Source organism: Pseudorca crassidens, chromosome 4 (genome assembly GCF_039906515.1).
Source record: "Pseudorca crassidens isolate mPseCra1 chromosome 4, mPseCra1.hap1, whole genome shotgun sequence".
NCBI classification, from domain to species: domain Eukaryota; kingdom Metazoa; phylum Chordata; class Mammalia; order Artiodactyla; family Delphinidae; genus Pseudorca; species Pseudorca crassidens.
This window is the reverse complement of record NC_090299.1, coordinates 129,542,204-129,558,572: the sequence shown is the minus strand read 5'-3', so window position 1 is coordinate 129,558,572 and position 16,369 is coordinate 129,542,204. Positions and strand designations below refer to the sequence as shown.

General features: G+C 44.4%; 1 protein-coding gene across 1 annotated transcript; it reads left to right on the top strand.

Moving 5' to 3' along the window:
* The first annotated feature begins 3,497 nt into the window (after positions 1 to 3,497).
* On the top strand, positions 3,498 to 15,306 carry REELD1 (reeler domain containing 1). The gene is given in 8 exon segments (XM_067734749.1): positions 3,498 to 3,647; positions 3,649 to 3,706; positions 6,438 to 6,593; positions 6,596 to 6,667; positions 8,468 to 8,621; positions 11,748 to 12,062; positions 13,496 to 13,559; positions 14,701 to 15,306. Coding segments are annotated over 8 exon segments (1,575 nt in total).
* The last annotated feature ends 1,063 nt before the right edge of the window (positions 15,307 to 16,369 follow it).

The window sequence follows — 16,369 nt, the reverse complement described above, 5'->3', positions numbered from 1 at the left end:
TTCTTATTCTAGAATGTTCTCCATTCTTTGTTGGCAGGAAACATTTTGCTCACTGTTTAAGGTGCAGTTCAAATGTAAGGTCCACAGGGATGTTGGGTTCTCCTAGAGTTAATCTCATAAGTCCTTTCTGGAATCCCACGTGTCATTTGCCTAATAGTTACTTGTGTGTATTTGTCACGTTCGTTTTTGCTTATTCTACTTTTTTAATGTACATACAGTAAAATCCACTTTTTTTGGTACACAGCCTGTGAGTTTTAACAAGGTGGTACAGTTGTGTAACTACCACCACAATTGATTCAGATTCACAGTAGCTCCATCCCCCAGAAGGTTCTCTCCTGCTGCCCTTTGGAGTCACCCCTCCCCACTGACCCCAGCCCCTGGCCACCACTGACCTGTTTCTGTTCTACAATTTTGCCTTTTTCAGAATGTTATAAAATAGAATCATGCACTCCGTAGCCCTGTGAGTCTCCTCCGTTTTGCTATATCTGTGGATTGGGATTCGTGTCTGATTCATCTTCATTTTTGACTAAATAAGTGCTTAACACCAAGTTAGAGTTCAGATAACCCATATGCACGCATGATGCTTGTAGTGAGTCCAGTGTCTTTTCAGAAGCCTGACTATTAATAAACCTCCAGGTGGGGTGGAGCCTCTAGAGGTTTGGTGGTGATTCTTCAACTCAGTGTTTGCCTAACTTGCCTGGTCAAAGAATCTCCTGTCTCCTGGGTGTGTAGTAAAAATATGGATTTCCAGAACTCTTTCCTGCACAGTCTGATTTCACAGGTCTGGAAAGAAACCTGGGGAGCTTCTCAAATTATGCTCATGTCAGAATCACCTGAGTCACAGATTGCACGGTCCCACTCCAGAGTTTCTTTTTCAGTGGGTCTGCAGTGAGGTCTAAGAATTCGCACTTCTAACAAGTTTCCAGGTGATGCCAGTGTTGTGCTCTGGGGATCCCACTTTAAGATCCGCCGATCTACGGCTCTGCGCTAGGGTCGTCTCCAACGATCTTTGTACGCATGCGCAGGTGTGAATTCCAGCTTAAGTGCGACTGATGGGGAGGGAGTGTGCTATGTGGGCATTTTTGTACCAAACATTGCACCCTGGCCACGACCTCAATCCCACTTCACCCGGGACAACTTCTTCAGCCCACGTTGACCCAGAAGCAGAGATCTCTGAGATTTGTTTGATTCGATCATTCTCCCCGTGGCGGGGCACCAAGATGAAGGCGTCCGGCTCCTGCTGAGAATGCCGAAGGAAGTCGTATGCGAAACCAGTCCCAGTTCTTTCTAGTTCTTCACACAGGCTTGAACAATGATGATGTGGAAACTGTACATGAGGATGTGTCTCTGATCTTAAAGAAACCAGTGCGATTAAGGCTGGATTTGGACTCCGAAGAAAAGTTCCTGGGGACGCTGAGGGTTAGCGGTAACAGCTGTCATCCTGCCCATTGGAGGAGAAACTGAAGGGGGAAGAAAGGACTTGTTGAAAGGATGTGTCTCTGCAGCTCTGAGAGTGGAAACTGTTGCATCAATCCTGGAGGAAAGTGTATTCCTCGGTAAGTGGATGTTTTTTCTGGTTCAGGTAGACAACAAAGTGCCGGTGGGTAAGAAACTTCGAGATCTAAGGGGGGGGGGGGATGAAATTTATGGCTTTCGGTGGTGATCTGCGGCATGTGGCCCTCACCCCGCTTCCTCCATAGGCATCTGTGTTCAAGCTGCCTCTGTGAGGAGGAGACCAGCTTCCGCCATCCACAAGGGCCCCCCGGGGCTGTCTATGTGGCCCCTCTGAAAGGAGACGAGAAGGGCCCTGGGTCTCCTCAGCTGAGAATAGGCTTTTACAGCTCCTTGTTCATCATCTTCTAATGTGTCTGGAAATCGGTAGGAACGGCCCCTTGTGGTGTAGGGGTTTTGACTTTTACTGCCTTATGGAGAACAAACCTAGCAGAGAAAGGTATTGTCTGAGGACTCTTAGGACAAGTCCAAGAGATTCCCATTATACAACAGATCATACTCTGGTCCCCTGTGTCTGGTCAGTGTAAAGGTGGCGATGGTGTGTGCAGATAGGATGGCAGTAGATGACACGATGATTTGGTTGTATGGTTTACCTCCTTAGTCTACTGCTTTTATAGCTAATTTCACCAAATTTTTACCTTTTAAAACCAGCTTATTAGAGAGGAGAGCTGTTGTTGCTTTGCATTGCTCCTTAGATCACAATATTAGCAGAACTTTTAAAATACATGTACATAGGACTATAAAAACAAATAGCTATTTTTAAAAAATGCCTACTAGTCCAGAATTTTTACTCAGAGAGCTTTTCATCTGTCTTATTTGCTACTTCTCACTTTACTTCCATCTGTGAACTTCTTTGACAATCAACTTTTAATTCTTTCTGTGGATGGGCATCGGAGGTGTAAACAAAAATATTTACTCTATAAATGTTGTTTTGCCCAAACATTTTATTCTATTTCTGAGCCAGTTTTTTTGTGGGCTTTTTTTTCCCCCCCAGTATATTTAACAATGTATAGAGTGGATGGGCTTGGGTATAACTTTCTCTGTGAGAAAGGAGTGAAATAATTAAAAATCATCAACAGGAGCAAGGACAGGAGCTATGGAAGCATTGCAAATTTAGCAGTCTCCTCTAAATAACTGATAGTTGGCAGAAGATACGTAGCAGTTAACTCTGTAATCTGCAATTAGAGAGATAAACCAAGTCACCATATGTCAGGCTGCCTGCCCATATTGGAATATTGGGTGTCTCATTTCAGCAATAATATATTACAGCTCACGTTGTCCTTGGATATCAGGCAGTTTGTAAGGAGTCCACATTAGGATTCAAACATTTTCTGGTCTTTTTTCTTTGATGTAATTAGTATAGCCTCTCTTTAAAAAGAAACATTCTTACAAAAAAATTACAAGAAGAGAGGTTTAAAAAAAAAGGTTTAGAAATGAAATACTTCCTACAGTCTGGCACATTTTTTTTTCTTGTGGTTTCATTTTTCACATTTAAACTTTAATTCAATTGAAATTCCTTTTAGTTAAAAGATGTTCTAGCTATATTTATTGATCATTTCCACATTGATTTTTTTTTGTTTTTTTTAAATGCCATTTTAAAGAGATATACCTTTTTTTCAACAGAAGTATAGTTGATTTACAGTGTTGTGTTAGTTTCAGGTGTACAGCACAGTGATTCAGTTATACATATACATCTATTTTTATTCAGATTATTTCCTTTATAGGTTATTACAAAATGTTGAGTGCAATTCCCCATGCTATTACAGTGGGTCCTTGTTGGTCATCTGTTTTATGTATAGTAACGCGGCACATCTTTTTGATCTTGACCTTGAGTGCTTACAATCTGGGGAGGTGATACCGAAGGTATTTCAGGTTTAAAGGCAGTGTGGGATCCACGTCAGGCACATTCAGAAGGACATCGTATTGTTTTCCTAAATAACATCTGCATTGAAGCTGCTGTTTCTCGGGGTACAGGAGAGGGCAGGATGAGGGTCCCCGCTGCCCTCGCAGGCTGGCCTTGTGCCGCTCTCTGCCCGGCATCCAGCTCCTCTGCCTTTTCCCATGGGGCCGGCTCGGTGGCCTGTGTGGACATGCAGCCCAAGCACATTCCAGCCCAGCCTCAGCACCCCAGGACCCCCCCACATCACCATTCTCACTGGCAGCTCTTCTGACTCACCGGGTGACACGGCTTCGGGTATGTATGGGAGGGGCTTTGAGAGACCCCCAGGAGCCCCTGGGCCATAGTGACAAATTCCAAGTTGTGTTTGTCCCAGGTAGGAGTTTCCTGGGCTAAAGTTGGGCTTAATCCTAAGAAGAAATTATGCAGCCAAAAATAAGCATGAAATATTTGTGGGTTTAAAAAATTTTTTTTTTATCGAAGCATAGTGGATTTACAATGCTGTATTAATATCTGCTGTGTAGTAAAGTGCCTCAGTTATTCACATATATACATTATTTTTTATATTCTTTTCCACTATGGTTTATCATAGGATATTGACTATAGTTCTCTGTGCTCTACAGTAGGACCTTGTTGCTTATCCATTCTATATGTAATAGTTTGCGTCTGCTAACCCCAAACTCCCAATCCATCCCTCCCCACACCCCCCTCCTCCGTGGCCACCACAAGTCTGTTCTCTATGTCTGTGAGTCTGTTTCTCTTTCGTAGATAGGTTCATTTGTGCCCTATTTTAGATTCTACATGTAAGTGATATCATATGGTGTTTGTCTTTCTCTTTCTGACTTATTTCACTTAGTATGATGATTCCTAGTTGCAGCTACGAAGCATGAAATATTTGTATCATGAAAACCATATAACTTATCTCTATATTGAGATTAATCTTTATAAGAGAAGAGGGCACAAATGGCCTTATAATAAAAACTTATTTTGTCTTTATTATAAGGTATAAATATAGTTACCCTGAACAAACATCACATATCGAGGATGTGTGAGAAATAGACTTTTTTCCTCCTTATTTAAAACTAAAATTATTTGAGGAGTGAAAAGAGCATTTCCTGCTATTTTAGTTCAGGTGCCTACAAATTCAGAGTGAGAACTTGAGTGCAGGTGGTTTATTTGGGGAGTGATCCAGGAAGCATAGATGAGAGAGAGGGGAAAGGGTGACAGGGAATAACGAAACACTAATGAAGTGTCAAATAGAGTGGGTTACTGCCGTGGGCAACGCACTGGGGCCCAATTCCAGTGGGGACCCTCTGAGAAACCACGGGAAACACACCTGTGAATCATCCCTTGGGAGGATGGAGGAGGGGTATTTATTGGTTGAGGGTAGCCCCCCAGGGGTGTTTCCACCATCCATCCCACCTCCCAACACGCATACACACACTTCAGAGTCACACCTGCCCACCTTGGACCAAACTCCCAAGATGCCAGCTGGAAAAAGCAGGAAAGACAGCTACTCATGCAGAGTGAAGGAAGTCAGAAAGAGAAAAACAAGTATCGTATATTAACGCATATATGTGGAATCTAGAAAAATGGTGCAGATGAACCAATTTGCAGGGCAGGAATAGAGAGGTGAACGTAGAGAACGGGCAGGTGGACACAGTGGGGGAAGCAGAGGGTGGGATGAATTGGGAGATTGGGATTGAAATATATACACCACCATGTGTAAAACAGATAGCTAGTGGGAACCGGTGGTATATAGTGCAGGGAGCGCAGCTCAGTGCTCTGCGATGACCTAGAGGGGTGGGATGGCAGGGGGTGGGAGGGAGGTCCAAGAGGGAGCGGGTATATGTATACATAGAGCTGATTCACTTTGTCGTACAGCAGAAGCTAACACAACATTGTAAAGCAATTATACTCCAATAAGAAAAAAGATAGAAAAAAAAAGAAAGAAAACTACTGAGGTGATTCAGTTATACATAGACATATACACCCCTGGGGGGGCTACCCTCAACCAATAAATACTCCTCCTCCATCCTGAAACTAACACAACATTGTTAATCAACTATACTCCAATATAAAATATAAAGTTAAAAAAAAAAGAAAGCTACTGATGTTGAAGATAGTAGCTAAGCGTAGACAGGAAGGTATCTATTTAATCGCTACAGTGAACTAAAACACATCAACACTGTTGACTCCATTCCTTTTTGATGTATGCTAACTCTTTTGATGGGAATTAGAGGCAATACATGGAAATGAAATTTACCCTCTGTATATGGTTTTATCCAATCATTTTGTTCTACTGATTAGTGTGAGGAATAAAAAAAAAATGGAAAATATTGTCGGGTTACCCCCTCAAAGAGTTGCATAGTTTAAGTTCCAGTACTACTGAATGAGTGCCCTAGTTTTTCTGTTGGCCTATCAATATTGGTTATAATTACACATTTTGAAATTTGTTAACATGACAGGTATAAAATAGTGTCTTATTTATAATTGTTTTAAAAATTATGATTGAGCTTGTTTATTTTCTGTTTGTGTCTATTGATAATTTTCAGTTTGGCTATCTTTTTGTTAATTCACCATAACTCTTTGTATATTTGTCTGTTGTATCTTACAAATACCTTTCTCATTTTATCGTTTGTTATTTCTTCTATATTGAGAATTTTAAGAAATCATCTTTTCCTTTATGGCTACTGAATTTGCTTGGAGAGGCATTCCTAACTCCAATATTAAAACAAAAACAAAAGCAAAAAAAACCCAAAACAAAAACAATGAAAAAAAAAAGCCAAACTATTGTTTCTACTTCTTTTGTATTTCATTTTTACATATCTTTTATATTCCATCTTTACAAATGGAATTTATTTTGGGTGTGAAATAGCACTTCAACCTTTTTTTTTTCCCTAATGAATTGCGTACTTTTGGGGGACTGGGCTGGTCCTAAGCTTTTCATTTTGAAAATACGCATGTAAAGTCACCAAGTGGAACTCCTTCAAGTGTGTTGACCTTGAGTGGATGTTTTCTGTGGAAGTGGCTGTGAGGGGCAGTCGTGATTTCATGGGCTTTCTACTTCAGGCCCAAAGGGAGTCTGATCATCAGACAGCTGGCACTTTGGTTTTCATTCCTCCTCATTCCAAACCGATGGCTTGTTTTGAAGAGGCTGACACAGTCACCCACGTGGACAAGTCCGGAAGAGAAATCTGTCGTTTGAGTGGCGGGCCCCCGCCCACCCCGTAAGGGACGTCAGGTTCCTATAAGAGAGTCAAGTTCTGGTTCTTGGTAACTGAGCTTCCACTTTGAAGACAGGGAGCTTCTCCTCCCTTTCTTCTCGTTTCCTACCTCCCACCCTCCACCTTATAACAAGGACAGGGTCACTGGGGCTGCCCCAACTAGAGTGTCTCTACGGGGGGGACTAAAAAAAAATTGTCCCAACTCCCCTCTGTGCTGTTATCCATGGTCCAGGAATATGTGATGTCCCTCCTGCCCGCGCACAGATGAACCTTGGCCAATCTCTCCAGGAAATTCTCACTAGGGGACAAAAGAGCTGCTGGTGGGAGAGTCGGGAGAGAGCCCAGAAAGAGAGAGACAGAAGCAGACAGACAGTGGACACTTCCTGGGCCTGGGCAGAGCCACTGAGGGCTCTGTGCTTCAGCTTATTGTCCCCCAGATGGGTGTGATCATGACAGCACCCACCTCGTAGTGTTGCATAAGGACGAAGGAGCCAACTGCGTGGACCAGTTCCCGGCAACTGTAAGCATCATACAAGCATCATCGTTCCTCAAAAGGAGACCGTGGCTTTGTCTTTCTTTTCACTCACATGTACCAAGAAAGCGAACTTCTTTTTTTTTTTTTTTTTTTGGTTTTTAGGAAAGGGTATGTATTCCTCTGTTTCTTTCCCCTACACCCTCATATACAGAAGAGGGAGGTTGTGCCCAAGTGTGGAGGTATCCAGACCCCATGGTTGTCCCCTCTGCACTGGGGAACATGAGAGATGAGGTGTACATCCCCTGTCCCTCAAGGTCCTCTTTCCTTCCATCCATTCCTGGTGGCCTAAAACAGCAGGAAGGACAAACAAGGAGGACAACACTGTGCCCTGACAACTTTGCCCATCTGGAAAGGCCAGGACCCACTCGACTGTTGGTGTAACTGGCTCCTGCCAGGACTTTGGTTCCAATGCAAGGGGTGTGTGGTGCCTGAAGGCCTTCAATCTGTACAGTTACTTTTATTTCTCAAAGCCCCTCCGTTTGTATTTTTAGATGTACTGTCATAGCTGCTCTGTGCTACAGAAGAAGTAGTTCAGAAACTGTTATCTCCTTTTGGCAGAAAAAGGAGCTGAGTCACTGGTCAGAAGCATCTCTCAAGTCCTCCTACATTCTCTCACCTCCCAGGATCCTTTCCCACCATAACCTTGACATGACAACAAACCATGACTTTTACTTGCCCCTTAACTCTCTGGGTGATCTCAGCTAAATTCATCACATTTTTATAACTGCCTTCTGAATACTTACAGTGAGAACAATGGTACTTGCCAATAATCCCTACTTCGGTGAAATTTGGGGGAGGATGAATGAGATCATGTCAGTGCAAATGATTTTTACTGAAGAAAGGCATTATGTATTCAAAATATTATTTAGACTATGAATGATTTACCTCTCATTTTCAATAGCATTTACAATTCCAATAGGATTATATGATTTTACGACAGATTTATAAAATTTTCAATGAAGGGTGTAATTCAATTCATGACGTACCAGTACTGGCGAACGATCACAGTTGAAGATGAAACCTTTTGAGTCCACGGTTCTAGAAGACACCTCTTAGTCAAAAGGAGATTCTTAATGATTGCATTTATTCGGGAGGGTAATTGATTTGTACCTATTGTCTCCTATAGTCACCCGAGGGAGTAACACAATCATCTCTCTCTAAGTTCTATCCATGTAGACTTGGGCTCTTCTTTATCTTTTTGTTTGTTCTCTCCTTTCTATCAGGACGGCCCGAGGTACGATTTAAGGGAAACTAAATCCTCGAATCTCTCTGCTCTCTTTCTCCACCGTTTATCAGTGGTCCAGTCATATTTCGTTTACTGGACGAGGATTGAATCATCTGTCGTGTCTCAACAGACACACAGTAGAGCTAGTTCCGACAGCCACGTGGAGCCTGGCTCACCTATGCCAGCCCCTGGGCAGAGGCCGGAGGGCATGGAAGGAACCGCCCCAGGCGTAGCTTGCCGCTGCATTCACCAGGCTGGTTGGCAGCATTATTTTCACAGTTACTAATTTTCACTTAAGAATGACTCTAGCCAGTTTCCTGTTCCTGGGACCCAACCAATAGACACCTGCCATAGGAGTGTCAACAGTTCCTGGGGATGGGATCCCACAGCCATGGGTGTGGGTCGGGGAGACTCTTGCAAGTTCAGGGTTCGCTGCAGCAAATACACTCTGTCCGGCTCAACCTCACAGGTGAAGTTGGGCCACGAAGCATTGGAACTGAGCTGCAAAACCAAAAAATTAGCCAACCACCTTCCCCCACTCCCACACTTAACAAATCACCACGATATTTCAGCTGTTTTCCCCAGACCCCTGAGGCTGCACAGGCAGCACCAGAAAGAAATAACCCTTTTTTCTTTTTTTATGTAAGTTCATCCAGTTTTGATCGTTACTTTCCGAGGTAGGTAGATGGCTCTTTGCAGCCTGGGTTGTAGAACAGAATGAGGAACGAGAGGCTGTTTTGATGGCAATGGGTGTTTTCCCTGGCTCACCAAGTGGCTTTAGATTCCATTGGCCCATGAACTTCTGAGAAAACAAACAAACAAAAACAGATAATGAAAAAAACCCTAACCAGCTAGAGAATGTCTGATCCACCTGAAAATTCCTGGTGAAATGGAACTCATTTTCGTTATTTATATCTAGTTAAGTGCTCTGAACAGATGCCTTCGTAAAGGCATCCAATCACCTGCACAGAAGATCCAACCTTTGGTCCATTCAATTCCACTTTCCTTTCCGGGCTAACATGGTGAGGCTGGGATCCGATATGAATCCCTGACTTTGCTAGTCTAGCAGACCCAGGCTCAGAGCCAACCCTGGGCCACCCTCCATCCCTGCCTGTGACCAAAACCTTTGTTTTCTCCACATTGCCCAGCACTGCTCCTCCAACCATTTCACCAAGATACTCCTAAAAGCAGAGAAAAGGTCTCAGGGTCTGAGAGGGTGGCCTTAAGAAGACCCTGCAAATCCAACATGGGTTTGAAGTCTCCTGTTTCATGTTATAAATCATGTGAATGTTGCATTCGGATCCCAGGCATGTTTATTTTAAGATGAATATGAATATTAGTGAGGCTTCAGGAAGATGGGTCCCGTTGATACTGTAAAGTCTCTCAGATGGTTGACCCTGCTGGCACCTTGTCCCCTGGGGGGTGGCGGACTCCAATCCGAGCAGCTACAGGGTGGACCCCTCATCATGCTACTCACATTCCTCCCCTTGGCCCCCGCCTCTTTTCTTACCCATTCCTCTACACAAACCCCAGTGCTTCCCAAGGGTAAAACGAATGTGTGTGTGTGTGTGTGTGTGTGTACACGCGCACACATTGGGGGAGGTGTCATCTAACAAAGTTAAATGGATTTTTTAAGTGTAAGAAGACTTCAGTTGGCAAATGTGAGTGACAAATTGTCCCATTGGGAGGATAGTATATTGTAACTCTCAAACTTATTTTCCAGCAGAGCCTTGGAACACTTTGGGGTCCTACCCAACCGCACTAGGCATGACCTACTTTTATATCTCCATGTTTTGCCTTCTGACATTTCCTTAAATGGAACTGTTCCTCATGATGAACTATTTACCTTTCCAGGAGCGATTCAAATATCTCCTTTGTGAGCCTTTTCCCCTTACTTCTTGGTAGGCAAATGTAATTGCTTTCTTTTTTTTTTTTTTTTTTTTTGCGGTACGCAGACCTCTCACTGCTGTGGCCTTTCCCATTGTGGAGCACAGGCTCCGGACGCGCAGGCTCAGCGGCCATGGCTCACGGGCCCAGCCGCTCCGCGGCACGTGGGATCCTCCCGGACCGGGGCACGAACCCGTGTCCCCTGCATCGGCAGGCGGACTCTCAACCACTGCGCCACCAGGGAAGCCCTGTAATTGCTTTCTTCAGCTCTGGTATTGAAGCTCTCCTCACACTGCGATTTATAAGGTTAGGCATCTAGGAGTCTGTCTCCTAGACTTTGAATTCAGAAACAACAGTTAGCAATCGGCATCACTTCTACATCCCCAGCACCTGGAATGATGCCCAGCACGCAGTGGGTCTGCAGAAAGTGTCTGAAGCATTTAGAGTTCAGGCAGGAGTTAAAACTGTCAGAAGTTTTGCTAAATTCTGCATGTCTGTGTAAGCCTTCTTTATTTTTCACGTCAATCTTGGTATTTTTGAGTAATGAAGACATTAGAACAAAGTGTCACAAGAAAAAAAAAGAGAGAGAGAGAGAGAGAGAGAAAGAATTCAATCCAACCCAGTTGCAGCCCTGGCCAGAGAAACTTCTGTCAGCACCTTTTTGTGAACAACATCGTGGTCGCCCTACTCATCATCGTGGTAAACACGTAGCGCTCGTCGCATCTGTACCAGGCACTGTGCTGCGTGCGTTTACATCAATGATTTCACTTTACCCCTGCTACAGTCCTAGGCTGTAGGTACCGTTACTGGTCTCATTTTGCAAAAGAAGAAACTGACCTTCTGGAGGACTTACCCCAAATCAGGAATTAGCAGAGTGAAGATTCCAAAACCTGTGCTTGTGTGTTTGCTGCCCTCTGTGAAGCTATTTCTAATGCTCTGGGCCATCATGTCAGCTCATCACAGATGGGAAAGGAGACAGTGGAGGGCAGTGATCCCACCTCTGCCCATAGCAGAGGCTCGAGCCCTTACCATCCCTGGGGAAACATTTTGCATTCATATACTATGGCAAGAATGATCTAGGGCTTTAAAAAATCTGTGATTTGTGGGATTCCATTTTATTTTCTAGCTAGAAGCAGGCTTTGGCAGAAGTGAGAAAACACAGAGTGGTCACAGCGGTTTCTATATTCTCTGATTGGTGTCTGTTAAGAAGGCACAAGCCCAGAAGCCTAGGAGCTTACACTTTAAAAAGACATGAGAATTCAGGTGCTTTGCTGCTTGGTCAGGAGTTTCTATTACTGAGCAAATCATCTTTATGGTGATGCTTTTGAGTGGTTCACACTTAATAGTCTGTCCTCAGGCACGTTAAAGTCTCTGGCATTCAGCCCATTGTCCTGGCTGTGTGTGCTAATCGATAAAAGGAACGATTTCTCCTTCTCTCCCTGTAGTGTCTCTGGGCCTCCGCTTGGCCCCCAGGGTCCCCGTCATTCTTCCTCAGCAGCGCACGGATATCTCTGCTGTGGCCGTCCCTGGAGCTGCAGGAGAGGACAGCTTAGATCCTGTTCCTGCCAATGTTCAGGTGACAGAATTTCCTGGGGCTGCAGAGAGTCCGTTCCCAGCATCTTCACACATAGCTGCCGTAGTCAGCGATGGCCACCAGCCCAGTGGGGACAGCAACCAAACCCTGGAAGCATCCCCAGACGTTCGTGGGCTGGAGAGGTTCATGGCCATCAGGGGATTCTCCTCAGAGAGCTTTGCTTCCAGCCCTAGCACCCACCACAGGTAATGGGCCAGGGGTGGGCCATTCGGGACAGGTGGTGGGATGAGGCCAAACACAAGGGTGCTAAGGAAATGCAACCTTCTTGGAGTCAGACAGAAAAAGATCTCAACCATATTTATTCTTAAGTACATGAGAAACACTGATTGCAGAAAAGCCACTGGTCAGAAGAGCTGGATATATAAATTACCTGGGGAAACTGTACTGTCTTGGACAGGGTGAGGTCTCTGAGATGCTGCTATAAATAAAATAAAATATAAATATAGGTTTTAGATACATACATTTATAATATGTAAATATATATAAATATAAATTATATAAATCAATTCAAGCATTCACTGAGTCTTTGCTGCCATCTTCACATATCACCCGCCCCCATGCCCTCTCCAACTCCAAACTCCAGTGTTTCCAACAAATGTAATTTTATCAGTATACACAGCAGTGACAGGAAATGTTGCTTTTATTTATTTATTATTTTTTTTTTTTTTTGCTGCGTTGGGTCTTCGTTGCTACGTGCAGGCTTTCTCCAGTTGTGGTGAGTGGGGCTCTTTGTTACGGTGCACAGGCTTCTCATTGCAGTGGCTTCTCTTGTTGTGGAGCATGGGCTCTATAGGCACGCGAGCTTCAGTAGTTGTGGCTCGGGGGCTCTAGAGCGCAGGCTCAGTAGTTGTGACGCACGGGCTTAGTTGCTCCGCGGCATGTGGGATCTTCTCAAACCAGGGATCGAACCCATGTTCCCTGCATTGGCAGGCGGATCCTTAACCACTGCACCACCAGGGAAGCCCCAGGAAACGTTGCTTTTTGATTATCATACTAAGTGAAATAAAGTCAGAGAAAGACAAATACCATATGATATCACTTATATGTGGAATCTAAAGAAAATAATGCAAATGAACTTATTTACAAAACAGCAACAATCTCACAGACTTAGAGAACGAACTTATGGTCACCAGCGGGGAAGGGCAGATTGAGAATTTGGGATTGACATGTACACGCTGCTCTATTTAAAATAGATAGCCAGAAAGGTTTTAGCGCAGGGAACTCTGCTCAGTACTCTGTAATAACCTAAATGGGAAAAGAATTTGAAAAAGAATAGATACATGTATATGTAAACTGAATCACTGCTGTACACCTGGAATTAACACAGCATTGTTAATCAACTCTACTCCGAAATAAAATAAAAATAAATTAAATAAATTAATTTCTGAAGGAAAAATCAAACAAACAAACAAAAAAACCTGGCAGCAAAGTAGGTAGGTAGGAATAAAGATAAAATAAAATTGGTCATGAATTAATAATTTTTGAAGCTGGGTGGTAAATATTTGGGGGTTCATTATATTATTCTACTTGTTTACTTTGAAAATTTTTATAATGAAAGGTAAGAAAAACCCCCCGATACTTAGGGACTCCTTCTAAGCCTTTTTTCCCTTCCCTTTAGGACTCAGAATGATCCAAGCTTTGATTCATGGGAAACTTGCCTACCCTCGGATAGGGATGAACAGGTAACAGCCAAGTTGCGCATGGGCAGTGAGTTTGGTATTTTTGACGCCAGAGTGGGAAGTTCCAGGCTGGGAAATCAGAGCTATTAGACTAGTAGCCAAAATCAGAGAGAAGGAGGCAAGGGTATGATATATACACAGCATCTTTTTCCGATCAATATCAGCCTTTTCATTATACACAGCATCTCTGAAGTTATCGGCAATTGTAGAAATTGATGGTTTTAGTGAGTTGTTTTCCCACTTAGCTTCGGTTAATAAGCCCTCTCTCCTCCTCCCCCCACCCTGTCCTTCATAACATTGGCCTCAAAATACCATGTATGGTCCCAGAGGTGAGATCAATGGACAATATAAAATATACATGCCCAATGAATACTATTCCTTTGAACTCTTAAAAGGAACACAAAATAAAACATGGTATACTATCCTTACTCAAATTGATTGGAACCTACAGCAAGATTCAATGGTCCCTCTTGCATAAAAAGACACACTCAAAGCTTTCAGCCATTGGAGATGACTGTCACCCACATTGGTCTAGAAGCCTCTTAAACGACCCTAAGTTTATTCTTGACTTACAAGAATGATCTCTCAGTGGAGTTTCCATTAGCTTCCCCATCACCATCAATAACAAGTGCATGTTTATCTGCATGGACGTTTTCCTCTGAGCTCTTTTTTTTTAAATTTATTTATTTAGTTTTGGCTGTGTTGGGTCTTCGGTGCTGCACGCGGGCTTTCTCTAGTCGCGGTGAGCAGGGGCTACCCTTCCTTGCGGTGCGCGGGCTTCTCATTGCGGTGGCTTCTCTTGTTGCGGAGCACGGGCTCTAGGCACACGGGCTTCAGTAGTTGTGGCTCACAGGCTCTAGAGCGCAGGCTCAGTAGTTGTGGTGCACGGGGTAAGCTGCTCTGCAGCATGTGGTATCTTCCCGGACCAGGGCTCGAACCCGTGTCCCCTGCGTTGGCAGTCGGATTCTTAACCACTGCGCCACCAGGGAAGTCCCCTCTGAGCTCTTTTAAGAGCAGGCATGAGGCTGGGTTTTCATCTGCGATCTGGGATTCTCTAAGGAACTCAGGTTAGTTGCCAAGTTCAGTGGCTGCTTGGCGGGGAGACCAGCCCCTTTGGTCTCTCTGTTTTCCTTTGCTTTTCTAGGACAAGATGAAGGCCTCAAATAGGACGGTGATGAGGCCTCCTCTGTACACTGTCCGTCTTTCCTATACTCGCCTTTGGTCCTCTGGGGCACTCACTGGACATGGGGCCAGGGCGGCCAATCCAACCCCTGTCCTCCACACCTCTGCCACCTCCAGGCCACCCACTGCCAGTGGTCAGTCAGAGTCATCAAGACCCTCTGCCAGCTTCCTGCCTCAGTCAAAGCACAAGGAGCCCAAAGTGAGGGAGGGCAATGGAGAGAGTGGCGTGGGACACCCCATGAAGACCAACCCAAGGCCTGAGCTTGGGCAAGACGAAGCCAGGGCCCCTTTGGGGATCCAGCTCGGAACTCTGCAGCTGGGAATCCTGCTTTGCCTCTCAGCTGCTTTGGGCATGGCCGTGGCTGCTGGCCTTCGCTACCTGCATACCCAGTCTTGCCACAAGCGGACAGAAGTATTCTTTAGTGAGCCTGCTGGGCACGCACCTGCCAGGAGTGACGGAGGCGAGATCGTGCATGTCAGGAGGATTGGGGAGAACAGTTTTGTTTTGGTTGAAGCAGGATACAACTGGATCACTCCCTCTGTGGGTAGCAAGAAAACAGTCCTCTGAGAAGGCTTCTCAGTGCCCCCCCTTAGACCCTGCAGAGTGTCTCAGCCAGAACAGAGCTACTGAGACTAGCTAATGAGGACAGGGTTTCACTGTGCCTCCCATCAGGGAACAGTGAATGGAGGGAGCAGCAAAAGGACAGTTTTATCAACAGAGGGAATTACTTTCTGGCTTTGTTGTCTTAACATCTGTAATTTAGCAGTTTTTTTTTTCCTTTCTTATTTTTTTTTAGCAGCTTTTTTTTTCTTTTTGCAATTAGACGTTCTGTTTGAAGAGTTAAACTCAACACAATGAATATTGTATAATCTGCTCATTAACTAGACTCCTGTGGCCACTGAACTTCCTCCGTTGCCTTAAGGAACCCGCAGAAATAGAACTTCTGTCCCTCCTCAGTGTGTCAGCCTCATCGACTCTCTTTGAAAAAAAAGTAACGTTGAGGTTGAGTCTCTTGCAAGAAAAAGGACTGCAGCCCTCCCTTTGCCTCTTCAAACCACCCCCAAAGAAGTCCTGTTTTCCAAACTGGAGTTCAAAGGTGGCTCTGATGTCATTGTCTGGGTGAGTACAAGGGTGTTCAGCCTTCTTGGACACTCAGAAGCCCAGCAAATCTGCCATGGAAATTGATCCAAAGCAAGGAAGAGTTTAGAGAGTTGGATTACCCACATCTGTGGGAAAACATACATGCAGCGGGAGGCCATAAACACCAGAGAGGGGTAAGCAAACCTCTTCATCAGGGGTAAATGGATCTGAGATCACCCATCCATTTACACTTGATGAGAGACTTACGTATCCCAGAGACTAGCAGACATCTTGCCTTTTGCGAAAGGTCATGCTGAAAAAAATGATGATACCAGCACAGTTTTAAGAAGAGTCTTTACCCGTCTAAGAAAGCAAGAAGGACGAAGACTGTCTACCCACCTCATGACTTTATGAAGGTCACTTCGATTTAGCAAGAGTCCCATAGATACTACATGCGGTCAAAACAACGTGTTTGAATAGAACTCTCGAATCTGCTCACCTAATATAACACAATGGAATTAGCTGTCTTTTCAAAGGTAAACCTATGACA